The 27,578-nt window shown below is 53.0% G+C and overlaps 1 protein-coding gene across 1 annotated transcript in view; it reads right to left on the bottom strand.

Moving 5' to 3' along the window:
* Positions 1-4,593: 4,593 nt before the first annotated feature.
* The window catches only part of SLC9A1 (solute carrier family 9 member A1), a 47,177-nt gene continuing 24,192 nt past the window's right edge, over positions 4,594-27,578 (bottom strand). Inside the window, exons 2-12 of the mRNA XM_010993754.3 lie at positions 16,883-17,343; positions 13,862-14,112; positions 12,789-13,006; positions 11,621-11,823; positions 9,945-10,034; positions 9,412-9,482; positions 9,119-9,292; positions 8,721-8,835; positions 8,475-8,576; positions 7,080-7,152; positions 4,594-6,453 (exon numbers count right to left, since the gene is read on the bottom strand). Coding sequence (XP_010992056.1) covers positions 6,119-6,453; positions 7,080-7,152; positions 8,475-8,576; positions 8,721-8,835; positions 9,119-9,292; positions 9,412-9,482; positions 9,945-10,034; positions 11,621-11,823; positions 12,789-13,006; positions 13,862-14,112; positions 16,883-17,343 — 2,093 coding nt within the window. The 3' untranslated portion in view covers positions 4,594-6,118. The remainder of the gene's footprint in view (positions 6,454-7,079; positions 7,153-8,474; positions 8,577-8,720; positions 8,836-9,118; positions 9,293-9,411; positions 9,483-9,944; positions 10,035-11,620; positions 11,824-12,788; positions 13,007-13,861; positions 14,113-16,882; positions 17,344-27,578) is intronic.

Below are 27,578 nucleotides of genomic sequence, written 5' to 3'. Positions count from 1 at the left end.
GAGACTGAATGCCTGACTGTGAGACACCAAGTGACCCATGCAACTGGAACTGGGTATTATCTGATCCATCTAATCATAAAATTGGACATGCATGGCAACATTCTATTATTAAGTAATATATATGAGATCAGGTCTGAGCAAGTCCAGAAGGCACAAAGAAATTGCATGAACAGGTGGCTCAAATTCCCATGGTAGGTACTCTTACTGCTTCACTGCTTCTCTCTCAGCCCACAGTTGGGAATGTTGCTATGACCAGTTATCATGGAGGAAAAAGCACAGACATGAATTTTAAATGAATCTGCATGGTGTATTAGCGCCAGTCACAAATGGATAACTGTAGCATTAAAGCCACATGCAGAGGGTCTGTAAAAGACAATGATGAAGAGATATCCTCTGTAGGCAGAACTTCTCGTTATACTGATGGTCCATTTTCAGAGGAAGGAGAAATGACCGGAGGTACAGTTCTACTCTGATTCATGAGCAGTGGCTAACAAGTTGACTTGAAAATAAAACTTGAAAATAAAAAGATTGAGAGACTGGTGATGAAGAAGTCTAAGGGAAAGCTATATGGATGAACTGCTTGAAATGGGCACAGGTGGTGAAGCTATTTTTGTCCCACGCAAACGCCCTGAAAGGGCCTCCACTGTGATGGAGGGTCTCAGTGATCAGGTGGACACAATGACCTGTTCTGTTGATGTCAACTTCTTTCCCTGGCAACCCTGATTCTTGCTCAATGGGCCCAAGTACAGATGGCTGTGTGGCAAGGATAGGGGGTGTGCATAGTGTGGTAGATGAATAATGACCTCCCAAAGATGTCTTTGTCCTAATCTTTGGGACCTGTGGGTATGTTATATTTTTTATGGCAAAGGGTAAATTAAGGTAGCAGATAGAATTCAGGTTGCCAATCAGCTGAATTATCTGGGTGGGCCCAGTGTAATCACAAGCATCTTTAAATGTGAAAGCAGGAGGGAGAGTTAGTGTCATGCTGGTGTGATGTGAGAAAGATTCTACTGGTCACGACTGTTTTGAAGATGGAAAGAGGGAGCAAGCCAAGGAATGCAGGCAGCCTCTAGAAGCTGGAAAAGGCAAGAAAACGGATTCTCTTCTGGAAACTCCAGAAAGGACTGCAGTCTTGTGGCAGCTTGAGTTTAGCCCAGTTAGACTCATTTCAGGCTTCTGACCTCCCGAACTATAAGATAATAAATTTGTGTGATTTTAAGCCACTAGGTTTGTGGTAAATCCAATACAGCGGCCATACCAAACAAATACACAGACTCCACACATCTGATCAGGGAGTTGGCACTGCTGAGTGCCCGAGCTGCCAGCAGCAAAGACAAAGCTGAGTTCCCTACATGACACCATTCCCCCAGGGAATGGTTCTCTAAGTGTGAACCAGGAACCCCTACTGGTTCCCAAGACTTTTTCAGGGGTTCTAGGAGGTCAAACTTGTTTTATTAATACTAAGACAGTATGTGCCTTTTTCATTGTCATTCTTTTATGAGTGCTTTGTGGAATTTTTCAGAGCCTTCACGACGTGTATACAACATACTGAATGCTGAGGCAGACCCGAGAATCTAGCTGTCTTTTATTAAGCTAGACTCTAAAGAGACTTGCAAAAATGTCAAATAATGCCACTCTTCTCACAATTTTTGTTTTGAAAAGGTTATTTTTCATCAAAATATTATATTTAGATTATTTGTAATGGGCTTATTAGTTTTAAATACATACATACATAGCTTAAAACTTCAATTTCTAATCCAGTAAAATAGATATAACCTACATTCACAAAAACACTTTGCAATTTTTAAGAGTATAATTTTTCAGTAATTCTTAAAAGTATAAAAATATTTTTTTCAAGAGTGTAAAGGGATCCTATAAATAAATAAATAAACCCAATTACCTCCCCCTTCAAAAAAAAAAAAAAAAAAGAGTGTAAAGGGATCCTGAGCACAAAACACTTGAGAAGCACAGCCTTAGGGGGACCAGCCAGCTGCCTATTGGCAGGTTGATTGCTTTGTTCCCTTCCTTCAAAAAGGGGACAGTTATCTATTACCTCATGGTAATGACTATATGTTCCTGCTATGGACTTGCTTTCCCTGTCTGCAATGCTTCTGGCAGCCCCGTCACTTCTGGACTTGTTCGTTCATCACTGTGCTATCCGATACATTGCCTGTCTTCATTTTATAGTGAAAGTGCACAGCAATGGTCTTGCCCATGCAATGCACTAGACGTACAATGTGCCCCATCATTCAGAAGCAGCTGACTGCAGACAGAAACCAGCTGGGAGCTGGAAGACAGCAATCTGCGAGATCAGGCTATTGACCCGTAGGATGCAGTAGAAGTTTGAAATCAAGCGGCTGATATATGGCTCCACCTCTCACACAGCCAGAATCCAGAGGCCCAGGGACCCAGAGGTGGAAATGAGGGTGGCTCCTCTCACTGTTATTCCAAATAATCTCCTGGAGGAATTTTTGCCTTCCATCCCCTCACCTTTGTGTTCAGTGGGTCTGGAGTCCTTAGTGCCCAAGGGAGGAATACCTCCTCCAGGGAACACAGATGTGGCTCCTTTAAATTGAAATAGAGTCTTCTTTCTGGTCATCCTGAGCTCTGTATGGTGCTTAACCAGAAGGCAGAGAGGGAATTAATGGTACCAGAGAGACCAATGGATCCAGAAAGTGGAGGGTGAGCAGGAAGGCCACGTCTGGAATCCGAAGGATTGCCTAGGTGCCTCTCGGATCTCACATGTCCAATAATGACTGTAAGTGGAAAACTTGGCAACCTGACAAACCAAAGATCAATAAGAACCTGAACTGCATAGGAATATAGACTTAGGACGCGCACACACGCATGTGCGCGCGCACATACCCGGTAAAGAGCCCGATCAGCCAAAGGCCGGTAGCTAGTAAGAGGAATGTGCAAGGGATGGAAGGAGGAAGGCATGCCTGCTAACTCAGGCCTTGGGACCAGATACAGCAGGGGCGCTGAAGCAGGTTTCTGCATTATCCCCTCTCCTGTCTTGTTCAAAGACCCTTGATGATGACTGTTGGGCTCCACGTGAGTATGACTGAAGGATGTCAAGGACATGGTGGGTATGACAAGGATATTGTGGTTGATGAGACTGTGGTTTCCCTGTTAGGGATGAGCTTTTTTTAACCCCTTAATTTCTGAAGACTTGAGGTGAAATTCACATAACATAAAACAAACCATTTTAAAGTGAACAATCAATGGCACTTAGTAGCTTCGAGATGCTGTTCAACCATCACCGTGATCTATTTCCAAAGCCTTTTCATTACCTCAGACAGAAATTTTGTAACCTTTAAGCAATAGGGATGTGAGTTCTTCATCTGAAGGACAAGAGTGGGTGGTGGGGGAGGGGGCAAAAGGAACGGCTCCGCTGGGATATCCCATCTCCCTTCTAAACCCACTCTCACCTTGCTCCATTACTGGAAAGCTGGCCTGTGTGGACTGCGCTCAGTGAAGTCACTCAGGTGCCTTCCCTTTTGGTTTTCAGGTGGGTTTGACCAAAGGGAGGCACCAGCAGGGTCCAAGTCAGAATCTCCATCCCCTGGCTCCCTGCCTGGTGGCTGCAGCTCCAGCAGGGTGGCCTCCTCTTCCACAGGAACAGCTCCCTCCTCTTGCCCTTCAGGTCTAGGTTTGCTTCAGGTCTAGGTCATAATGGCTTCCTGAAGTGTGAACATTCCTGGTAGGTTCCCTTAACCCTGCCCACACTGCAAAGACCCCCTTAATGAAAGCACTTCAGTAACCCTTTGAGCATACCATGTTTCTTGCAGGGACACCGATACAGGAGTGGATGGTGTGGTCCCTCCCCATGGTCTTTTTGGCATTGGCCACTTTGGGTTTTGTGGGTGAAACCAGCTCCATTCACAGGTCCTGGTCTGCACAAAGGAGCTGCTCTCCTCAACAGCCCAGGTGCCAAAGGTGCCTGGGGTGTATGCCAAGGCCCCACTGCCCTCTGGTGGTCAGCTCCTGAAAATGCACCTTAGGGATCCAACCTCAGTTGAACTAAACCCACAGGACACTGTGCTGAGCCCATTACACACCCGAATACATTTCAGCCAGGGGTTGTTGTCCCCACTTTACAAGGGAGAGTCTCCCCATTGCCCTTAGTACAAACCAAAATTTGACCGCGGGCTGCAAGGTCCCATCTTCACTTCCCCTCCTATCACTCTGGCTCAGCTCCCAGCCCTTCCGCAGATCCCAGGGTTCTCCCAGGTGCAGCTCTCAATTAAAATATCTGGAAACTCTGAAACCTCAGCTCATTCTATAGTCCTCTTCTAGAATATCACTTAGGAAAGTCCTCCTCGCCATCCCCTCTCTTCCCTCACGGTCACTCACACACACACAGGGTTTTCCTGGTGTGACTGATTAATGCTGCTCTTCCCCAGGGGCTGAAGGAACATCGTGCTTTGCTCACGTGCTTTGCTGGTGCCTGGCCCATGGCAATAACCATACCAGCTCCTGACGTGGACTAAGTGTTTCTCTGTGCCAGCCACTGAGCTAAGTCCTTCAGGCCCCTGGGTCACCCTTCTCCCCAAAGTCCCTGGTCCCCAGGAAGCAGCCCTCGACCCTATCAAAAATTCACATGGATTTATTAGAATATGAAAAAGATTCGGTTTCTTCTGTACAGGCGGCAGAGCAGCAGTAGCTGTGGTGGCTTTGAACATGGTTGTCAACGTCACCCTTGCATGGTGACTCCTGCCCAAAACAGCACTTACATGGAGAGGACTGGGGGACAGATGAGCGCCCACTGCCCAGTCCACTGGGAAGGGGAACACTCTGACTATTGCACAACCTTGGGGAAGGGCGTACCCTAGGGAGGAGGACAGACACCAGCAGGCCTGGGCCTGGCCCATGGTGGCAGTGGGGGTAGGAGTGTGTGCCTGTGAGCAAAGGCCTCTGGGGGCCCAGGACCTGCCCACCCACCAGCCCTGGCAGGTGGGAGATGCTCAGGGGAGGCCTCCTCCCCTGAGGACTCAGCTCCACAGAAAGCTGGGTGCAGTGCTTGTAAGAGAGGTTCCAGGAGCCAGTAGGGGCAGGGGGAGTGATGAAAGAAGAGAGACCAACAGGAACTGAGTCAGGCCCAAGAAAAAGGAGGTGCCAAGAGGCCCAGCATCTGTGAATTAGAGAAAAACTGATTAGGGTTTGGGGAAGGGGGGTCACTTCTGAAATCAGAACCTTGGGGCCATGGTTAAGAGCCCAGGAGATGGAGGACTGATTTGGGATAAAGTGTTGGGCAGACAGGCACAAATGAGGACAGGTAATTCTCTGGAGTATCATGGCCAGACCTCTGTTCAGAAAGAGGTTTTCAAAATGTTTTAAAAACAGGAATGCCCTCTGTGCAAATAGAATCATACATGGAAGTGTGAACAAACAAAACAGATAAAAAGGCAGCACTTTCTGGAACCCCTGACAGCAGCCCCTGAAGGGCCCAGTGGTCCCCGCTGGAGCAGTCTGGAAAGCTGAGTCATACCATCATCCAAAGGGCCCCAGCTCCAGACAGAGAAGCTCAGAGATGCCCTCAGCCTGCAGCTCTGAGTAAGGGCAGGTCAGGTGGCTGGCCAGGATGACAGTGCCAGCAGGGGGAGGGTGGGACTGCCATGGGTCACCAATTCCTCCCCCAGTCAGATGCCTGGTCCGCTAGTCTTCCCCCTGTTAACGGAGGGCCTGGCCTACGCCAAAGGACTCCTTGGTCCTTCCCTTCCCAGGAGGGACCAAGGCCGAGCCAGAGGCTCTTTGGTTAGAAACTAAGATCGATCTGAATGTGGAGGGTGACAGAATGGGAGGGGGTCCTCTGGGGTCTGGGAAACTCAGAGACCTTGGTCCAGGTGTGGGAGAGCCTAGACTGAGAAGGGGCAGGGTTTGCCTCACAGCCCAGCAGGTCTGCCAAATGGATTGGGAAGGCAGTTCTGGTGGGAGGGAGGACGCTTCCCGGGAGGCAGGGGGAGCCGTGCTGCGGTGGGGCTGTGGGCCCAGCTGCCATGCGTGGGGGAGGGGCGGGGCCAATCCAGGTCGGGAAGGACGAGGGGAGCCCCCCCAGCAGCCCCTGCTCTGGTAGGAGAGTCTGTGGTGAGACGGGCACTGCCCGCTGGCCCCAGTGCTACTGGCCCTTGGGGATGAAAGGCTCTCCCTCCCCAGGCTCAGGGTGGGGGCCTGGGTCACTGAGGCAGCGCTGTATCCTCTGGGAACTGGGGCTGTCACTTGGTGCAGGAGTGAAGACGTCGTCGGTGCCCGGGGATGAGGGCTCCTTGGTCCGCATCACGATGCCCCCATCGTCATCATCGTCCTCAGTCATCCTCGCTGGATCCCGGCTCAGCCCCAAGACCTTGCCCTTCAGATCCTCGTTCACCAGGTCCACAGACTCAGGCGACTGTGGGGAGGCTGGGTCGATGGTGATCACAGGCAAGTCGGCCTTTGGCTCATAGGCTAGCGGGTCTGGGGATCAAGAGCAAGATACAAGCTGGCTTTTGCCCCAGAGCCCTGCCCAGCGTGCGCCCCACCTCAGCCCATGCCAGCAACTCCTAGAGAACTTTCCTATGACAGTACCAATCCTGGTACATTCAAATCACTCCACGTGGGCCTTTATGAGCCCTCATCAGAAGTCAGGTAGGTTCTCTTCCTCTCGGACTGGGTTCTCAAAGGTAGGATCGTGTTCCCCTCCTCAGACCTGGGGTTCCCATAGGAGTCCCTCCTCAGACCAAGAATTCAGGCTCCCTCCTGAGTCACCCTGTCCTGGGAGAAGGCCTGCCCTTGTTTCCCCCTCATGTTGGAAATCCCAAAGGTGCAGCGGCCTCCCTGCCAGGCACCTCAGCTAGAGCCCCCGTGGAACACTCTGTCCTTGGGGAGGACAGCAGGACCACTCTTCTGCCCCACTGGGTGAACGCCCTCCTCTACCTGATGTAGGAGAAACTTACGGCTTGGGAGGAGGTCAGGGAGGGAGAAGGCATCCTCCCTTCTAGCTCTCTGGGGCCTGTTCCTGTTGGAGCCTCATCCTCAGGCGAAAGGGTCACTGAGCGCCCAGCCTTGAGGTCCCTCACCAGGCACTCTACGCCCTGCCTTACCTGAGCCGATGCGGGCCCGAGACATGGTGGGCGAGTCCAGCTTGTGGGCTGGCACCGTCAAGTAGTTGTTGATCTGCCAGAGAAAGAGCAGACGGGCTGAGCATGGGCAGCTCCTGGACAGTGCCCAAGACCGGTGTCTACACCCTCCTTTGGTGTGCTGCAGTGCCCACTCCCTCTCTGGCAGGTCCTCATCAGGCTCTTTGTCCGCCTGTGCCAGCACTGGAGCCGGGCTGGCACCTCAGGGGTTCTCCAGGGCTTGGCCGAGGCTCTCAGCAAGCTATGCTGTCTCCAGGGCAGCCATGAACACCCCACGCTGCCCTGCCTCTCCCACGGTGACACTGCCCTGGCCTCCAGCTCCAGCCCACCCCTGCCCCTGAGGTACAGACCCATGGAGTCCATTGAGGAGAGGACACCTGGGCCCCGGACAGCTCCCAGGGATCTCAAAGCAGCCCAAGACGCTGAACTCAGCTCCTTCAAAACTTGTTCCTCCCTCAGCGTCCCCTATCTCAGCGGCCACTCCCACTACCCCAATCAGAAGGCTAGACCTGACCCCTGACTCCTTTCCTCTTCTCTTAGCACCCCCTCAAACTGGTGACTGAGTCTTGCTACTTCCACCTCCTAAGTGTCCCTTGAGTCTACCCGCTCCTTTCCATTTCCCCCACCACCGCCCTAATCTGGGCCACCTCCTCCCCTCTCCATGTCACTCCCTTGCTTAGAACCCTTGGCATATAGCCCAAACCCTTACTAATTAACAAGCTTCCTTGAAAGCTGAGGCCCCTCAGTCTGCGGTCAGGAATTATGCACAGCTTCTTCCTTCTGCCTGACCTTCCTCTGCCCACACTCCCTCCCCCTGGCTCTCACTCCTAAGCTTGCCCTGACCACCTCCCTGTTCAAGGTGCGTAGGGCCCCTTGCACTTCCTGTCCTGCACGGGTTACTGCGTGAGAAACTCTGTAAGGGAAGGAAGGACTGAGCTGACTCACCGCGGATTCACAGGCTACTCTGCTGCCTGGCACTTAGGAACTGCTCCTCAAGTGCTTCCTGAACAAATGAACGAATGCGTGTGTGCTTTGCTTTGTGACAGGTCCCTTTCCCCCCGGGCCTGAGTTTTCTCACTAGAAAATTAAGGATTAGAGCACGTGGATAGACTCTTCTAGTTCAGCTGCCAGAGGATACAAGAGGGGGCCCTGGCCTCTTCGCTGCTCTGAGTGGGGAGGAGGTGGAGGAGGCAGCTTTCTGGAACCTGCCCTGGGTCTTGGCCTTGAAAACAGCAGAGGAGGTCAAAACCCAGCTCAGAGTGGCTCAGTCCCCAAAAGGGCTTGGTAGTGGGGATGCGGGAAGGAGAAGAAGCCAGGTTCCTGGAGAAAGGTGGAAGCCAGCTCCAGTCCCGGACACACCTTCTGCTCCAGTTGCCGGGCCTTCTGTCTGCGGAGCAGCATCTGGTTCCAGGCTTCCTCGTAGGGGTCAGCCACCAGCGTGTGTCTGTTGTAAGACCGCAGCTGTGGGAGGAACTGCTGTCAGGTCCAGAAGCTGGGCCTGGAGGGGCCGGGGTGGCTTGGGGTGTGTGTGGGGCAGGGCTGGAGCAGAAAGGGGGTGGAGGGGCTCCTCTGCTGGGGTGGGGAGTGGGCAGGGAGCAGCCTCACCCGCTGCCTGGTCTTCTGCAAGTTGTTCCTCAGGATTTTGCGGATCTCCTCTTCCTTGTCCTTGGACAGTGCTGGCAGGATGCGCTCAGCAGGCAGGGACTTGGGGTGGATGTTCCTGGAACAACAAGGCACAGATTAGGGCTCCAAGAAAATTCCTAGGACCCTGGAGCCTGCAGGGCTGGGCCAGAAGGGTCCCCTGGGGATGGCTCAGGTGGGTGGGCCAAGGCTCAGGTACTCAGTGTGGCCCTGCAGCTCTCATGCCCGTCCTGATAGGATGACAGAGGGGCTGTGCTCACTGCCACCCCTACACACCACCCACCAAAGTGGTCTGCTCCACGTGGGTGCCCAGAGGTCAGTATGTGGCTGCAGAAGCTGCCGGGTTGGCCCCTAGCACTCACTGCATGGAAACAGTGGAGACGGCGGAGGGGATCTTGCCCATGCCCCCACTTTCCACCAGCTCAATAGCCTGCTTCATCTCCATCTTGTGGTAGAAAGCGATGAGCTGGGGCTCCTTGGAGCGCTCGCCAGCTATCAGACACTTCTTCACGTACTTCTTATTAAACCGGTTGAGCCTGGTGGAAGGAGGAAGGAGACGGATGGAGCCAGCCTCTAGGGGTGCGGTGATGCCCAGGCCCCGGAAGACCCTTACCTGCCCCTCCCCGCCCTCCTACCCACCAGGCCTGCCACCTACTTGTCCTTCCAATGGTGGTGGCCGTAGTGGCCACAGATGTCTTCAATGCCTGTCAGAAGGTGGTCCAGGAACTGAAACAGGCCCAGGGCCAGGTCAAGCCTCGCTACTGGGCTCCTCCCCTACCAAGACTTCTGCACGGGCCCCCCCCATCTTCCAACCCAGGGCAGCTCTGCTCAGCCCAGCCCTGTAGTTCCAAGAGCAGCCAGGAGGTGGCGCCAATACACCACTCATCCTGAACCCCAGTGGACCCTCCGCAGGGCTGGCTGAGCCCCCTTCTCTGAACCCACTTGTGCCCAACACTTGGGACAGGCTCCTGCAGAGGCAGTGGTGGCATGAAGCCCCCTCCTCAGGCTCTTAGCTGTTCATACCACACCTCCCTATGGTGTACCCTGGTGACCTCAGGAGCCTGAAGGACCACCCAGCACTGGGATGAGAGAGGAAGGGCTGACTGAGGGCACGGGCTCAAGGCCTAGCTGCTCCCCAGCTCCCTGAGCCCCCTCCTGCATTGGAGGGTCCGGGCCCATCTTCCATACCTGCGTGTGGATCTCCTCGTTGATGGAGCGCTTCGTTTCTTGCTTTTTCTTCACAGCCAGCAGGTCTACCAGGGGCCGAATGGTCATGCCCTGGGGGGCAGGTGAGTGTCAGGCACTCTAGTTCTGCTACCCTGGCAGGGAGGCCATAGAACCCACTTCCCCCAACCCCCAGGGTCCCTGAGTCTGGGGTGCCCTCTGCTCTGAGGTTTTCAATCTCCCAAGCTCCATGCCAGCACTTATATAAAGGCAGGTCCTTAAGGCCCACATCTTCCTGAAGACACAGCCAGAGGTTTCACAGTCCATCTAGCCAAGTGACACACACAGGTTATCTAGCCCAGGCCAGGGCTCAGAGGGCCCAGGTTCAAGTGTGAGCTCTACCACAGACGTGTTCTGTAACCCCAGGGAAGTCAGGCCTGGCTAGCAGGGAGGACCATCTCCTCTGCCCCCTTGCAGGCCTGCGAGCAAGGACCTAGAAAGAGCAGCAGCAGCTGATTTAACTGCACACTTGCCATGTGCCAAAGCCCCTGTGCTTTACTAGTATTAGCTCTACAACATCCATGATGGCCCTAAGAGGTAGGCCCTTTCACTGTCCCCATTTTACAGATGAGGCAACTGATACATGGAGAGGTTAAGAACTTTCTAAGGTCTCACAGAAGTAATAAAGCTGGATTCAAATCCAGGCAGGGAGGTTCCCTACCTCAATGCTGCCTTATTGAAAGTGGCCTTGGTAAACCATCAGTGTATACAACTGCAAAGTCAAGGTAATAAAATATTTCTGAAGATGGAAGCAGGACAAGATGACAAAAGAGGTAGCCTCCTCTCCTTTTAAATGACAGAAAACAAGTCCAGCCCCAGGAGGTTTCCTCTACCTTGTTTTCTCCCGAGAAGAATGAAGTTTCCCATCTAGGACTTCGCCAGGATTAGTGTCCAGGAAAGATGGAGGGGATGGTAGAGAAACAGAGGCCCACACAGTGTTTCTCACTTGCTCAAGGTCACAGGTCAGGTAAGGAGGAGCAATTTACATCATCCCAGGCTGGGCTTCCTTGGGGCCTCTGAGGGGAGGTGAGGGGTGGGGGTGGGCTCTCAACTAAGCCTGGGTCATTTAAATGCACAGAAATCATGACCAGCAGGCTGGAAGGATTCTTCAGGATCCTCTAGTCCAGTCCCCTCCCTTCACAGATAGAGATCTGAGACCCAGAGATGGGAGGAGAATCTTTCTTGGGGTCACCCTGACGGCAGCAGAGCTTCGTCTGACTCCAGACCGCCTTCTGGAACTGACCTTTCCAGTTCCTCCTGTTGTGCTATAGTGCATTTTACAGATGCAAAAACTAAGATCCTAAGATATTAAATCACTTCCCTAAAGCCCTACAATGAGCGCCCTGGGACTGCTGACTGAACCCACTTCTCTAATGCTGTCTGGGTTCCTAACTAAGCGAGGCAGCATTCTGGTTACTTTACATTCTGATTGGTCACTTTACAATGACTCATTATCATAACTCTCCCTTTACAATGGAGGACACTGAGGCCCAGAAAGGGGCAGTGGCTTGTCGAAGGTTGGTGCAAGTTATCAGTGGAGCTGGGACTAGAACCCGTGGCCCCCTCTCAGGTCACGTGCTTCCTCTTTTCACTGGCAGAGTCAGGGTCCCCAGGCAGGGCTGCTCCACCCTGTCCAGTACCTGCACAAAGACGGTGAAGAAGATGACGGTGATGATGGCCGTGAGGAACAGGTCACACATGGGGAAGTGCTTCTTGTCCAGGAGGTAGCCCAGGGAGAAGGCAATGGCCCCGCGCAGGCCCCCGTAGGCGATGATGAATTGGTCCTTGGGGGTCAGCTTCACGATGCGGAACTTGTTGATGAACCAGGTCAGGCCCAGCACACCTGCCAGGGAGGGGATAGAGAAGGGTCAGGCTGTCCCCACCTCTCCTGGCTTCTGCTTCCTCTGTCTGGAGGAAGCCTCCACCAGTAAGCCCACCCAGCGCATTCATTTCTTGGGTCCCTTGGCCCAAGGCGCTCCAAATCCCTCAATCCAAGAGCTAGATGGATCTTTAAGGGGGTCCCCCAACCTGAATGTACTTTAGAGACATCATAGAGGCCTCCAGTGGCAGAAGGTCAGGAGGGGGATGGGAAAAGAGATGAACAGGAGTGGCCACAAACTGATATATTTTAAATATGATGGGTATGTGGGGTCTACTTTTCTACGTGTTTGAGATTTTAGCATGCACGAGATCCTGGGTTCCATCTCCCATACTTCGGCTAAAAAAAGAAAAGCAGAGGTCAGAGTTCAACCCCAATGCATAGAACCAGACTCTCCGGAGGATGAGGCCCAGGATTAAAGGGGTTTTAAGACAGTGCAGCAAGTAAATGTGACGCTCAGGCCTAATCTCAGAGAGGAGGTGAGATCCAGAGGGGAGAAGCCACACAGTCACTGAGGTAACATACGTCTGGAAGGTACAAGCAGAACCCAAGGGCCCAAGGCCTGGGTCTGTGTGTGCACCCTGTGGCTGGCAGCAGAGGTTTGGAGGAGCCGCCACAGCTTGGCAAGTGCTAAAGCCACCGGTGCCACAAAATGGTGCAGAGACACAGACCTGGCTCTGTGGGCCTTAGTCCCCTCCTCAGACACTGACAGGCTTAGAACTGCAGGGTTCCTGAGGCCCCTCCACTGGCACACCACGACAGTCTCCCCAGAGATCCTGGCCGTCTCTCCCCTCAAGGGCCCATCACAGCCTCAGCATTGTGGAGAGCAGGCGTGGGGAAGCCCCCATCCTGCTGTGCTGGGAGCAGCCAGGAGCCACCCCCGGCCCTCCACACAGTGCAGTTCCCCTGACTTGGGCCCGCGACCTCACCTAACACTCGGGCGATGAGGCAGAAGAGTAGGGTGCTGATGACAAAGGTCCAGTTCCAGTGGTGGGAGCCGGCCACCGTGGAGACACCGAGGAAGATGAAGATGAGGGTCTCGCTGACACTGCTCCACATCTTCAGGAAATATTTGATGGTCGTGTGGGACTTGTGGGAGATGTTGGCCTCCACGTAGGGGCGCATCACTACTCCTGAGGCAATGAGTCTGGGGTCATGGAAGAGTGGGGTTTAGGATTCAGAGTTGAGATGCACCATCCCTGAGCACCTCCATTGCCAGGGAGGCAGACAGGGGCCCATCTCCAGAGCTCCTCCTACAGGTCAGATGCCCCTGCGGGCTTCACACGCCTGTTCTCACTCAATCCTCTCACCCAACCCTGCAGACATGAGTGTATTCTTGCATTTTCCAGACGAGAGATCTGAGACTTGGAGAAATAAAGTTGTCCATCCGCTGTCATACTGTCAGCAAGTGGCAGAGCTAGGACACAAATGAAGGTCTGTCTGCCCAACTCCTAAGCCTGAGTCTCCTCCCAAAGTCACACTGCCTCTCTACCTAACAGGAGTCAAGTCTGTGGCCTCAGGTTTATCCCCTTGAGTGTGAGGTCCCCTTAACATATGGGGGTCCCCATAGGGAGCTCTATTCCAAGCAGCAGCCCAAGCCCTCCTAGCCTGGCACCTACAGCTGGGTTCCACTCCTGCTGGCCCAGCCTCCTCACTGTTACCCCCTAATCCAGCCTCTGTACTTCCAATGTCCTCCCCTACTGGAAACACCTTTGCACCTCACTGCCTCTCTACATTCCCAACTTCAAGACCCCAATGAAACCTCAGGATCTCCAGGACTTCTCATTTCAAGGGAGGCCCCAAGGGAAGCCCCAGGGGAGCCTCCTTGCCTGACTGCTGAGGGGAGCAGTGAGTGTGAGTGCCTGTATCCAGCTACAACCAAGGGGCTCCCATGAAACAAATGAAGGGAAGAATTAGCTGGAGGCTAGGCCTGCAGAGCTCTGTTGTGCTCCTATGAGCCTGGGGAATCCAAGCTGGTGGCCCCCATCGCGCCCGGACTCACGCCATGATGCCCGACAGGTGGAAGAGCTCGGCTGACAGGTAGGCCATGTAGCTGTAGAGGAAGACGAACAGCGGCTCGATGACACGGATGTGGGAGGTGAACCGGGACGTGAAGGCCGCGATGACCCCGTAGACCACGCCCACAAACACCCCGCCCAGGGACACCACAAAGAAGCTCAGGAAGCCGAGGACGATGTCCACGATGCCCACGCGGTCGTAGTTGGCAAACTCCTCAAAGAGGTGATACAGGACCTGGGGAGGGTGTGCAGGCTGTTTGGCAGGAGAGTGGGGCCCTGCTCCATGGCTCCCTGAGGTCCACCCAGGATGAGCCCATCCCCTCCAGTGACCACCGCTACATGATAGTAGAGAAACCCTGGTGCCAAGCCGGTGCTCAAAACCACTGGTCTGGGGGCCAGGAGGTCTTCAGGCCTGCAGCCTGCTCTGTGGTTAAGAACACAGCTCTGTGGCCAAACTGCCTGGGCTTGGATTCTGGCTCTGCCGCTCCCCAGCTGTATACATGGGCAAGTTACTCAAATCTCCCCATGCTTCAGTTTTCCTTTCCATAAAAAGGGGGTAACAGTACCAACCTTACAGGGCTACTGTGAGATTAAATTAGTAATGAAGGTAAAGTGCCTATCCCAGCGTTAGCTCCCACTGCACCAGTTTGTCTCTCGTGTCCCTGTCTGAATTTCGGTTTCTCCTTCAGCACAAAGCAGGGGAAGTTCAGACAATGAAACAGAACAGGACTTCTTAACTGTGGAAACTCTCTGAAAAGACATACAGCCAGGCCAGACCCCACGTAGACTGTCCGGAAGTGGGGCCCAGAAATCTCTGCTCAATAAGCTCCCCAGGTGGTTGCAATGAACCCAGTTCAGACGCTATGGAACTAGAGGCTCTCTACTGCTTCCCCACCTCTGGGACGGGGCAATAAACGGTCATTGTAACACTATCATCAGACATTTAAGTGGCACTCCATACACTGTAAAGCACTTTGATTATGGTTATCCTGCTCGGCATACCACAGCCTCGTGAGGTGGGCGAGCTAAGGATGCTTGCTCCCTTGCTAAACTGAGGCTCAGAGTGATGAAGTGACTTGTCAGAGGGCCCCCAGCCCAGCAGCAGCAGAACTGAGCTAAGAACTTGCTCCTAGACAGCAGTGGGTGGGGCCTCCTTGGGGTCCACTTTGAGGTTCTGCCACCTCCTAGGTGCTGGCTGCCAGGTCTGCGCCTACATAGCTCTGCCAGGAAACCAGCTGGGGAGTGTCCAGGCCTGGGGGGTGCTGAGGGAGAGGGGACCTGAGGATCCCTGAGAGGGAGCCGTCCAAAGCCCGCAGTACCTGGGCAGCATGTAGAAGCAGGGGTCGGGGAGGTGACCTGCTCCAGGGCAAAGGACCTCCTTTCCAGCCTGGTTCCATTATCACTGGGACTGGAGAGGCAGAGTAGCATAGTGGTAAGCATCTGAGCTCTGGCCTCAGACTGTACAGATCTGAACCCCAGCTACATCACCTATCAGCTAATCTGACCTTGGACAAGTTTCTTAATCTCTCAGTGCCTCAGTTCCCTCACCTAGAAAAACTGGGAATAATTACAGTGCCAACTTCATGGAGTTTCTGTGAGGACTAAATGAGGCAATACACATTCAGACAGGAAGGGCTCAATGAACACCGATTACTACCACCACTGCCACCATCCCAGGGAGGCAAGGCCATGCGCCCCAGGTGGCCGGACTGAGGTATCCACTCTTGCAACTGTGCCCCACTGCTCCCCAATAGTGCCAACCTGAACCCCAACACACAGATCCTCTGGGGAGGGCTTTGTCTCTGGTTTTGCAGACATTAGTGAGTGTGACATCCGTAAGAACCCCAGATGCAGGCTAAGAACTGCAATCCCTGTTACAGGTGGGGAAACGGCTGGTGTGGTAACCCTGGGCAAGAGCTGGTGCTAGAAGACACAGGATGGAGGCCGGCCTGCTCAGGCCAGGCCGCTGTGTTACTGGCCTCAAGAGGAGCTGACGAGGGCGGCAGAGGAGGAAATGGGAGAGGAAGCGAGGCTGTCGGCAGCCGACCACCACTGCCTGTCTCTTCTTTGAGGTGCAGCTTCCTGAGGGGCTGGGGGTGAAGTGGGAGTGTGGGTGTGAGCGTGCATGAGGCGTGCACACGTGTCCCTTCATTTTCCTGTGTGCGCAGCTGCTCTCTGAGGGGTCCAGCTATGAGGGGGATGGAGGTGTTTTCACAATACGATGTGTGCACATACACATATCTGTTTCCTGAGGAAGCCGGCTGGGAGGAAGGGCATTTGTAAACATACACAGTGTTGCCATGTGCAGACCCTGCAGTGCGGGTGTCTGTACTTGCTAGACCCAGGAGGAAAGCACTAAATACTCTGCCACTTTGCAGCTATCATGGGTGAGGCCCAGAGAGGTACAGTCACTTGCTTAAGGTCACACAGTAAGTAAGGGGGCCAACCCAGATCAACCCATTTTACTTATCACTTTCTGGAGGTTTTAGAGGCAAGGTACCCTTCCACAATTGCTGCCCCAAAACTTGGCACAAAATAAACTTTAACTTAAGACACAGTCAACACGAAAGCTGAAATGCCCCTCAGAGACTAAATGGGCTATAAAGTGTAAACTGAGGTACAAAGAGGATAAGTAACTTAACCAAGACCATCTCACAATCCGCCAGAGACGGACATACGACCTGGTAAGGCAAAGAGCTCAGGCTCTGGTGTCAGACAGACCTGGTTTCTAAATTTGTTTCTATCATATTCTAGCAAAGCTACCTAATGTCTTTGGGCCTGACAACTCCTCTGTAAAGTGAGAATAATAAGCACCTCTTAAAGTGGTCACGAGGATGAAATGAGATAACCCACGTCCAGTGCCCAGTACAATGGCTGGCCCACAGTAAGCAGGAACGGACATTTGCTATCTTATTACTATTCTTAGCAGGTGGATGTGGGATTCACTCTGGACCTGGATTCGGGTCTGTCTTGTGTGCAGGTGGGTGTGGTCCCTGCCCCCTCACCACAGTGACGGCATCGTTGAGCAGGGACTCCCCGAAGACAAGGATATGTAGCAGCTCGTTGATGTGAATTTCCTCGAAGACGGCTAGCACGGCCACGGGGTCCACGGCTGAGATGATGCTGCCAAAGAGCAGGTTATCCAGGAGGCCGATGTTGTTAATCTGCTCACCGCCCACCAGGCACACGGCGTACATGAGGCCACCCAGGAAGAAGGCGTTCCACAGCGTGCCCACCACGGCGAAGATGAGGATGGTGCCCAGGTTCTCTGTGAACTGCCTCAGTGGCAGGAAATAGCCTGCATCCAGGATGATGGGCGGCAGCAGGAAGAGGAAGAAGACATCCGACTGCAGGAAGGGGGGGGTCTCGCCCACGCCCTTGATGAGGCCCCCTACCAGCAGCCCCACCACGATCAGCAGGCAGCTCTCCGGGACAATGCTGGAGATAGTGGGGATCACATGGAAACCTGTGGAGGTGAGAGAATGGGAGGCCATAGGCTTGTGGGGAGCCAGGAGGGCAGGCTGCGGACAGGGCCGGGGACAGGGGCAGCTGGTGAGAGGGGCACAGGTTTGGTTTCAGAGGGCTGCTCTGTTAACTCTCTGAACCTCATCTTCCTCACCTGTAAAATGGAGGTGATAATCGCAGCTTCACAGGGTTGCTGTACAAACAAAGTGACGATGTTGTTAAAGCGCTTTTATCAAAGGACATACAGATGTGATCTCTGTCACTGTCATAAAGTAGTAGAAAGCAGCAGCTCTGTATGCCTCTAGAAAGCAGAAATTATCCATTCATTACCGAGCCTCCAAGTACCTCCAAGTTCCCTGATCACCCTGTCAGCCCAGGTGAGCACAGGAGTCCTACTCTGGTGCCTTCCCTTCTCACAACTTCAATCCACAATCCAAAGGGCATTACCTACACCTGAACCCAAGTCATCTTCCCAGGCACGTGTTCAGGGAGGCAGCTATGAGCTCAAGACTGGGCATAACAATCTAATAATTCTGTCCAAGGGAAGACAGCAAGTACCCCATCATGGAGGTGTTTAAGCAGAAGGCAGGCAACTGGCTGATGAAGTGACACAGGAGACAGGAGAAAGCAGAGGAATCAAAGAATATCAGCGCAGGAGGGAACCTGGGGCTCATACTGCCCAGGGTTTGCAAACATGCAGAACACACGCAGCGACCTCCAACCCCGGAGCCACATGCTTTCCTGCTGAGCCCAGAGAGCTGCTCAGGAAGCCAACGGCCATCAGTCAGTTTTGCATGTGAGACAAAACCTATTTGCCACCCTGTTTCCTGAACCCAATCACACGCACTTTAAAGATGGGGCAACTGAAGCTCAGAAAGGGGAAGGGACTTGCCCGAGGCCACACAGCAAATCAGTAGCAGAACCAGGACAGAATCCAGGTCTGACCCACTAGCTCCCATCAAACTCTGCAGTTCTGTAAGTCAACCCCTCCTTCCTTCCCATTAAAGCATAAAATGCCCTTTTGCCTGAGACCCGCCAACCATCTCCCCAAGCCACGTCCTGACCAGCAGTTGCAGCAGCAGCAGGTCACCCTCTGCAACAGGACCCCTTGGGGCTTCAAATCCAGAGCTGAGAGGTAGCAAAAATCTCCTTCGGAGAGGTCCCCTCTTAATATCAGGTTTGGCCCCAAGCTCCTTATGGGTTTTTGGTTTGTTTTGGGTAGGGAGGCGGGTGAAGACCTGAGCATCTAGCTACATGTTGGGCATATAACCCCCAGGTTCCACGTGGTTAAGAGGGCATGACGCTGTGCTCATGGTGAAAGCTCTCACTCTCCTCTCCCTAGCCTGTAGGCTTTGTGCAGGTACATTCCATATAGTTTATGATTATATACCCCCAGGGCTGGGGACACAGTAGCTGCTCAACAAGTATCTATGGATTTGAAAATGCAAAGGGCTGGGCCAGGACCCACGTGATTCCAGACAACCTACCTGGCCAGGCCTCTCCTCTCCTCGCCCCGGAGATCCCTGGGAAGGGAGAGGAACATCCTTCCTCATGCCCAAAGCCCCTCCTACTCTCCAGGGCTGATCTGGGTAGTGCCAGTGAAGCTACAAGTCAAGACTCAATACACCGTCTTGGCCCAGAACCTTGTCACAGAGCCAAGCACCTAGGAGACACTCAAAACATGTTGGCAAAAAATATATCTCCATCCTAGGCCAGGAGACTTCAAACAGACCTGACCAAAAGTCACCTCTTTTGATGAAAAGTCCCTCCATCTTTGTAGTGTTCACCAGTAACTCCCAGTGTTGACTTGGCTGGTGCACAGGGGAGAGATCATACTGACTCCAAGTTTCTCTGCTGTAAAGTCCAAACTTCCAGCACTGCCTCTGTCATCAGGTCTTGCTCGCTTCCCATGCTGCCCACTCTCAATCCTTATGTTTCAACTTTGACAAATTCCTTGTAATTCCCCCAAATGAGCTTTATCCTCTTTTGGCGGTAGAACTTTGCCTAGTCTAGTTTGCCTCTCCAGAATACCACTTCTGTACCTCTACCCCAACTGTGTGTGGCTGATACCATATCCTTCTCCTCCTCCTGCCTGCCTCCTCCTCCAGGAAGCATTCCCTGACCACCCTTGTCTGCCCAGGTTAGGGCAAAAGTCCTTCTCTGGTGTCTCCCCTATCATAACCTTCTATCCACAGTCATCGCCCAGACTCCTCTCTCTTCTTGGCACCCAGCAAGGTCAGACAACAGAGGCAGAAGCAGCAGGGACAGGACAAGGGCACTATAGCTGAGATCTGCACTGCCCTGGAGGGGAGACAGGATAGCATGGAGGGTCCAGGGAGTAGAACTCCTGCAGGCATAGACCGGCTTCTGCCAGCTGACCTTCTCAACACCCTCCCTTCCCCACTGCCTGGGAGTTGAGCACCAATAGCTGCTGCAGGAGAAGGCAGAATCTAAAGAGACAGCCCAGGGCAGGTGGAGGATGGCTTCCACCTCCACCTAGCAAGTTAGGCTCTGAAACTGTCTCCCTGCTCTCTTGCCATTGGTCCAATCCACAGAGCTTTCTGGCCCCAGGAAGTGCCAGGCATGCACTGGAGACCCAGAGACAAGTAAGCCACAGTCCCCTGGGGTGGGGGTACTGGGGGTTGTGTGTGTGAAACGAGCCGAGAGCAATAACATGAAGAATGTTCATTACTCCTGAAGGTGCACCAGATGCCAGGCCTTGTGCTGGGAACCTGGCACGTCACCTCTTCAGTCCTCACAAAAGCCCTGTTGGATAGATATTGTCCCCATTTTGCAGAAGAGGAAGCTGAGGCTTGGCAACATTCAGTAGCTTCCCCAGAGTCTAAAGTAGGAGTTCCCCTCTAGCTCAGAACATCTCAAACCTGTGGCAGAGAGAGCTAAGTAACCCTTTACGCAGGCGCGGGTGTGTTCTCTGAGCCAGGCAGCGCTGTGCACTCGGAGCACTGAGGTTGCCCAGGGTCAGAACCTCTGTGTGGAGCTTGTGAGGACGGCCATGCTTTTCCCAACCTGGGGACCTTCAGGCTAGCAGGCCTCCATCCCTAGATGAAGAGACAGCTACTTGACAGATGAAAACCTGGTGCTCAGAGGAGGCAGGACGTGCCCAGGTCACCCAGGACTAGGTCCCAGGCCTCCAGACACGGGTGTAGTGCACTTTCTTCCAAATAAGCCAGCTCTCAGAGTACCTGGGCTGGGGCCTCATTCCGGGAGCGGATCCCCCCAGGTCTTCCTGTGTTGGCCCTGCCTCTCACGGTGCAGAAGGAACTCCGGGCCCTAATGAGGAAGGGGAGGGAAGGTCCAGGCTGAGGAGGAAGAAGGTCTGGGATCCACTTTGGCTCCTCGCCCACGGGTAGGCGGCACGTTACTGGAAAGCAGCTTCAGGGGGAGGGGTGGATTCTGTCATCAGGCGCAGTGGCTCAGGGCGGGGTAGGGGGGCCTGTGGGCCTGTTCTGGCTTGTCCTCTCCCAAGGCCCTGACTCTACCGGTCATCCCCACCCTGTATCTCTGGAGAGTCCCTTCGAAGTGCAGGAAGCTTGCTTACCCTGAGTGTGGTGAAAGGGGTGCAGCTGGGGCCCCTGGTCCCCTGACAAAGGCCCAGCATTGAGGTGGGACCCCAAAATGCCAAGAAACAAGGCAAAGCTTCCAGGGCCCGAACCTGTGGCAGAGGTGATGTCACCAGGATGGAATCAGGGGGTGGGGCAGAGGCAGTTAGATCCAGAGCCCTGAGAGCTGAAACAGAATTTGGAGAGCAACCAAATCCTCCATTACAGGGTTAGAGAAACTGTGACTCCAAGAGAAGCGGTGACCCATCAGTGGTCACGACCAGTCCCACCACGAGAACCCACAAAGCTCCAAGGCCAGTGATCACTCAGGCCATATGGCCTCCAGCTGGAGCACCCAGTCCTCCCAGAGCACGGAGGATGGAGAAGGTGTGGAATTCAACAGCTCCCCGCCACAGGGCAAACCTGCCGACACAGTTGGGGCTGGCCTCCCTTTTAAATGAAGAGGCTGAGGGAAGGGAGAAGTGTTTCTCACTCTGTCCAGTACAGGTGGCAGTGGGGCAACTGGGGGCACTGGGGAACACACACACACATTCCCTGCACTCTCAACTCTCTGACACACTCACCCTCTCACACTCACTCCCCTATGCACACAATAGCCTACATTCTTGCTCTCTCTCACTCTCACCCACACTCTCACTTCCTTACACACACTCACATGTACTCAAATTGAACAGACTCTTGACCAAACTTCAAATTGGTGAGGGGCTCCTGGTCCTCTGCAGCCTCCCTGATCGTCACCGTGAGGACATTTTACTTACATCTCCTCCGACTGTCCCCATCTGCTGGGACTGGCACAGTGGAGCAGGCAGGCAAGGCAGTCCCATGTCTCCCTTGGTTGCCAGGGTGACTAGACACCCCTGATCCCACTTCCCACATCTGTTCCCTGGCCTGGGCGGTCAGAGGGGAGTGCTGGGAAGAGGGGCCTCCCTGGCCCTCCAGTGCCGGGTCACCAGGGACCCCGGTGCATGTGAGGGGCTCTGCCGCCCTAGTTCCAGGCCTGAGGACTGCTCTGGGGCAGCAACTTGGCCAGGTCCCAAGGGATTCCTGGTTACACAACGATTCCATTTCTTTAACTCCCTCTTCAACTGCCCCAGCAACCAGTCTCAACTATAGTAATGAAAGGTAATAACCTCCTGACGAAAGCCTGGCACTCTACAGTTTATAGCAGTGTGCTCTGAGTAACTCATCTGCATCTCGCCAAGCTCTGGGACGTCACAATTACCATCCCTTCATTTTAGAAATGAAGAAACTGAGGCACAGAAAGGGGAAGCAACTTGCTCAAAGTCAAGTAGCTGGGAACCAATTCAAATCCAGGCAGTCTCTGGCTCCAGGCTATGTTCCTAGTCACTTCCATTACCCCTGGCTTTATTCTTATTTTATTCCTAAGGGGAGCATCAGAACCCAAAACTGAAGAGCCCCAAAGTGGTTCCCTGAGCCAGAGGTGGTATTTCTTTCCATGAGCTCTTCTCCAGGGAAGTCTCACGGCTGCTTTCCACCCTAGAGGCCTCGCAGAGACCTTGGAGGAATCTTTCCTACCTTTTCTGCCAGCCTCTTCTCTCCCCAGTCAACTCGGCCAGAAGGGGTCAGTCTTCCCCTAAACTCCTAGGGCAGGAGGTGGAATTCTCAGACTGCACAGCCCCTGCCTGCCTCGTTTCCACTGGGGCTGGAGGGTCCTTTGGGGCAGGAGGGGCTCTGATTTTTCTTGAGTCAGATTCTTCTCAGTGTTGATGGTTCCCACCATCAACGTCAGCTCCAAGGACCAGGGAGAAAGATAAACCAGATGCAGCCGCTGCCTCAGTAGGTTTGCAGCCAGACCAGCAGAGCACTCGCCACTCTGCCCTGGGTTCTAACCAGGGTGCAGCTACTGAATAGCCTGGTGGCCTTGGGCAAGTTATATCTCCCACCCTTAGTTCTCCCATCTGTGGAAGAGCGTACTTCAGAAGGTTTCTGGAGCAAAAGAGGACATTTAAGGCTGAAGAATGCCAAATAATGCTGGCACTCAACATTAGCAAAAGTGGTGACTGCTATTATTATAACCTTCTTCAAAACCCAGGTATAACATGGATCAGTCTACAATATCATGACCTACTGGTGAGCACTTGCTCATCACTGGGTTTTAAGCTCCCTAAGGGTGGGAACTTTTCAGAGTCATCTGGGTCTCCAGCTTTCAGCACAGAACAGGCATTAACTATTTGTGAACTGAGATAAAACTGACTTTCAGATATGAAGTGTGGGAAAGAGAAAGGAGATGGTCGGGAAGGCTCTGAAGTTTCAAGAGTAGGTGATGCTCCCAGAGTAGAGACCATCTGAACTGGGCTTTGAAGGATCAATAGAAGTTTACCAGAAAGAGAAGCAGGAAAAAACCATTCTAGGGTCTGTATTCTCTAAAGAGCCCAGCACAAGTATTCTGCACGTAGCAAATGGATGTATGGGTAATGAATGAATGAAAAACAAGGAAAGAAAAAGACAACAGAAAGGCAGGCTGACCTCACCAGGCCTTTGCCAATATCCAAATATGAGTGCTGCTGGGAAGATTAAATGAGATGATGTCTGTAAAACACTTAGCACAATACCTGTGACACGTGTCTCTGAGTTGGTCCCTCTTCTGTAACTGGGATGAAGATGCCACTGCCAGGGTGTCTGTGTCACTGAGATCATTTATTTAGAGCTCCTGGGCCAAAGGAGTCACCCAATAAATGACAATTTTTTAAAAAATGTAAACCAACAGTGCCCACTCAGTAAGACTGTATTTGATCTTGATTCACTTTAAGATACAATCTCCAGCACAGAGAAGGAGAAAAACACATACTGGACACTTAGAGTGTCTGATGCAAGGTGCTATGCTGAAGCTTTTACGTATTTCCTCTCATTTCATCTCATATCCTGACCCCCATTTGACAGATGAAGAAACTGAGGCTCAGAGAGATGAAGTGACTTGCCCAAGGCTACCTAGGTAGGAAGGGGCAGAGTCAAAATTAGAACCTGAGTCTCCTAATTGCCATTTCTTTGTGCCAGGCTGCTAACTAAGCCTGTCGGCATCATCAGGAAGAGAATTCAAGTCTGCAATATGCCTCCCCTGAAAAACAGCCATAAATAACTCTGATTCAAGTACATGGGGTGGAATCGTTCTCTATGCCAGGGGAGTCAGTCTCTCTCTGGGCCTTCCCCCATCATTCTTCCAAATGGCACCTGTTTCTCCTGCCTGTTTCAATCCACATCTCAGGGAGATAGGGCCCTACTCTCTGGGAACTCAAGTCTGGGTGGGAAATTAGCTAATAAGCTAGTTGAGAACACAGTACCGTATGCTGGACCACCTGAGGCATGGGAAAACAAGGACTGGGCCAGGAGGCCAAAACTCAGGTTTGAGGCCCAGTTCTTCCCTTGAGTAACCAGGAGGCGTTGAGCAAATCATTACACTACAGACGGACCTCAGTTTCCTCATGTGCAGACAAGTGAGAATCAAAGGACCTGACACAGAAGCACCCTGTACATTGTGAAGTGGCAGACAAACTTCAGAGAGAGATAAGGACAGAAATGCCACATGGGTCCGGGGACCAAGGAGACTTGAGAGCAATAGGCAGAGTGGTGCTGGCGACTTGAGAGCAATAGGCAGAGTGGTGCTGCGACTGCCAGCCCTCTCGGAGACCAGGCAGGAGAGGCTGTGATCAGGATTCTGGGTTTCGGGAGCTAGCCGAGCTCAAGGTTACCCCTTAGCACTAAACCAATTCCTTTACTCCAGTTGCTAGAAGTACCCAAACCCCATCTCTGTGCACACAGAGGGGAATTCTTCACCTTGAACTTCTATCCACCTTTCAAAACCCAGTGCAGGTGTTACCTCTTCTGGGAGGTCTTCCCTGAACTCCTAGGCTGAGTCACATGTTGCTGCAAACTGAGGAACGGGAGCTCAGCTCTATAGCTGGTGTTCTAGTTGGCTTGGCAGCCCAGGCACAGCCCAGGACCCCACAGAGGTGACATTCAGGATAAGAGGGTTAAAGGAATGATGGAAGCTTCCTAAAGGACATAGGATTGAAGTTGGGTCTGGCTCGCAGAGGTTGGGGGTGGGGGGCTGGGAGAATAGTGAACAAATGAACAGGGAAGGCATCTCAAAAGCCTTCCAAGAACCCCGAGGCCCCAGCCTGAAATGAGACTGAAAGTGAGGGAAGTGCTGGCACACTGCTGGAGTAGGAAGATCGTGCTGGGGTGGCACCTCTAGGCACCCAGCGCAGCCTCCCCACTCATCTAAGCTCTCCATAAACATTTGTTGAATGAATTTCACTCCGGCAGATTCTCCCCAGCCCCCACAGGAAAGGTGTTGGATGGAGAGTCCCCATGCAGTAGAGATGGAGGATGACTCACAGGGGAGGGGAGGGAGGGACACAGACCAGGGACTGGCAGTAAACAGTCTATGTGTGTTGACAAGATACAGAGCTCCAGCAGCCAACGGCAGGGCCTGGCAGGGAGAGGTGTCCACGCAGCCAGTCAGGGTGGCAGCTCAGGGGGGTGGGGTAGGACCTCAGGCTCCAAAGACTCCCGTGGCTGGTTTGGTGACCATGTGATATACACTGGTTTCTTTTTATCTTTTTCAAAATATATATTAGTTTTGTGATTTTAAACGAATCCCATGGTCATTTAAAACTTTTCCTCAACAATATATAAGTGCACTAAGTCAAAGGAGAGTAATTTATCAATGATTCTCCCTTTCCTGTACCCACCACACACCCTCCCAACCCCCAATCCACACTGTTAACAGTTTGATACACAAACTTCCAAATTTTTCTGCACCTATAATTTTAGATTTTGTGTTTCAGTGGTATATTCCACATACTGTGCTGTAACTGCTTCTGTGGGGCAGAGACCATGCTAAGCACTTCACTGCAGCGTCTGGTTTAATTCTCTAAACAACCCTACTGCAGTAGATACTATTATTGTCCTCATTTTAAGGTAAGCAAAGAGGTCAGAGGGATGACCACTTACATGCCCTAAGATCAAAGAGCCAGGGCTACAGAGCAGTGTTTCAGACCCAGGCCGACCTGCCCCTCCCCCCCCACCCCTGCCCCCTTCACTGTGTGTATGGCCTTGCCTGTGCCATCATGTACTGGATGGTCCCTCCACGGTGGCTTTGGGCTGAAGGCTAGTTTCTTAAACTCTGAGATCCTCCACTAAGAGCCCCAGACAGGCCCTCCCTCTGTGTCTGGGAGTGAAACCAGGAGGCCTTGGCTTCTGCTTTCTCCTGACCCAGAGGTACCACTGGCGTCAAAAAAAATCTAAATCACATCTTTTGCAAAGGAGGCCCTTCTGGGCTCCCCAGATTTCAGCCATGGAGTGTGGAGGAGAGGAAAGCACCAAATGCTTGAGCTGGAAAAGAACCTGGGATGAGTCTGGTTTCAAGCCAAGGTCTCCCTCCTTTCCTGGTGCCCCAAGGTGTGCAGCTCCCCTGCACGGGCTCTCCCCTTTCTGGCCCATCCCTGTCCCTGGCCCTGTCCTGACTCCTGCCAGACTGCCCCTCAGGACTTGCAGGCAGCAGCAGGAGTTCCAAGCACCAGTCTGCCCCACACCTGGCGTAAGGAAGAAACAAGAGGCTCGATAAGCGAGGTTCCATTTCCAGAAACTTTAGAGCCCTGGGAAAGCTGGATGTTTCATTTCTTTTATTTTTGCTGGGGGTAGGGTGTAGTTTGCAAAATGCAAACTTAAGAGAAAACTGGAATTGAGTATATCAAATACCTGCTGTTCTTCGTGCCCTAGTTGAAAGTCACTTAGGTTAGAAGCACAACAATGAATTAAATCCATCATATATAACTTGAACTTCTCACAAGATCATCACACTTAGATAAAGAGAGGTGGAGTACAGAGAGGTGGCTGTTGGAAAGCAACACAAGAAATTCTACCATTTCCAGGACAACAGCCTTGCAGAAAAGAAAGCAAGTCCTGGCGCCCCCATTTTCAGCTGCTGCAGGGGAGGGAGGGGACGCTGCAAAGGGACAGCATGACTAAGGTGGCAATGGCCAGGTGAGGGAGAGGGAGCAGCGGCCCAGGGAGGCATCTGGGGCCCCTTAGACCCCTCCCAGCTCAATCACTACAGAGTCTGTTATGTGCTTGACAGCACCTAGGGGTGATGATGAAGAGGGGGTGCCTAGAACCCTTCAACCTGAGCATTTTGGTGACCTCTCAGAAACGTCAAAATGACACTGATGAAAGAAAATGACTTGCAGAGGACAGAGCTTGGAGTGGGCCCGAGAAGGGGGAGACTTCTGGAGGGGTAGGGATGGGGTGGACCTGCAGAGTGGCAAGGACACAGGAGCTACGCTCTCATCTCCCCACCCCCAAACCTGCTCCTCCTCCAGTGGTCCCTGTCTCCCCAGCATCCCTCAGTTGCTCAGGCCCCAAACACTGGGATCATCCTGACTCCTTTCTTTCTCTCACACCCCACATCCAAACCAGCGGCAAGCCCTGCATTTGGCTCTACTCACTCCCCTCTGGCTCTACTGGCCTCCTTGCTTTTCCTTGAGTGCAAATATGATTCCACCCCAGGAACTTTGCATTTGCTGGCTCCTCTGCCTGAAACATTCTGCACTGCATAGGTGGATGGCAGATTCCCTCCCTTCTTACTAGGTCCCTGCTCGAATGCCGCCTCCTCAGTGGGGGTCTTCCCCTACCC

Source organism: Camelus dromedarius, chromosome 14 (assembly GCF_036321535.1).
Source record: "Camelus dromedarius isolate mCamDro1 chromosome 14, mCamDro1.pat, whole genome shotgun sequence".
Classification (NCBI taxonomy): domain Eukaryota; kingdom Metazoa; phylum Chordata; class Mammalia; order Artiodactyla; family Camelidae; genus Camelus; species Camelus dromedarius.
This window is presented reverse-complemented; position numbering and strand designations above follow the sequence as displayed.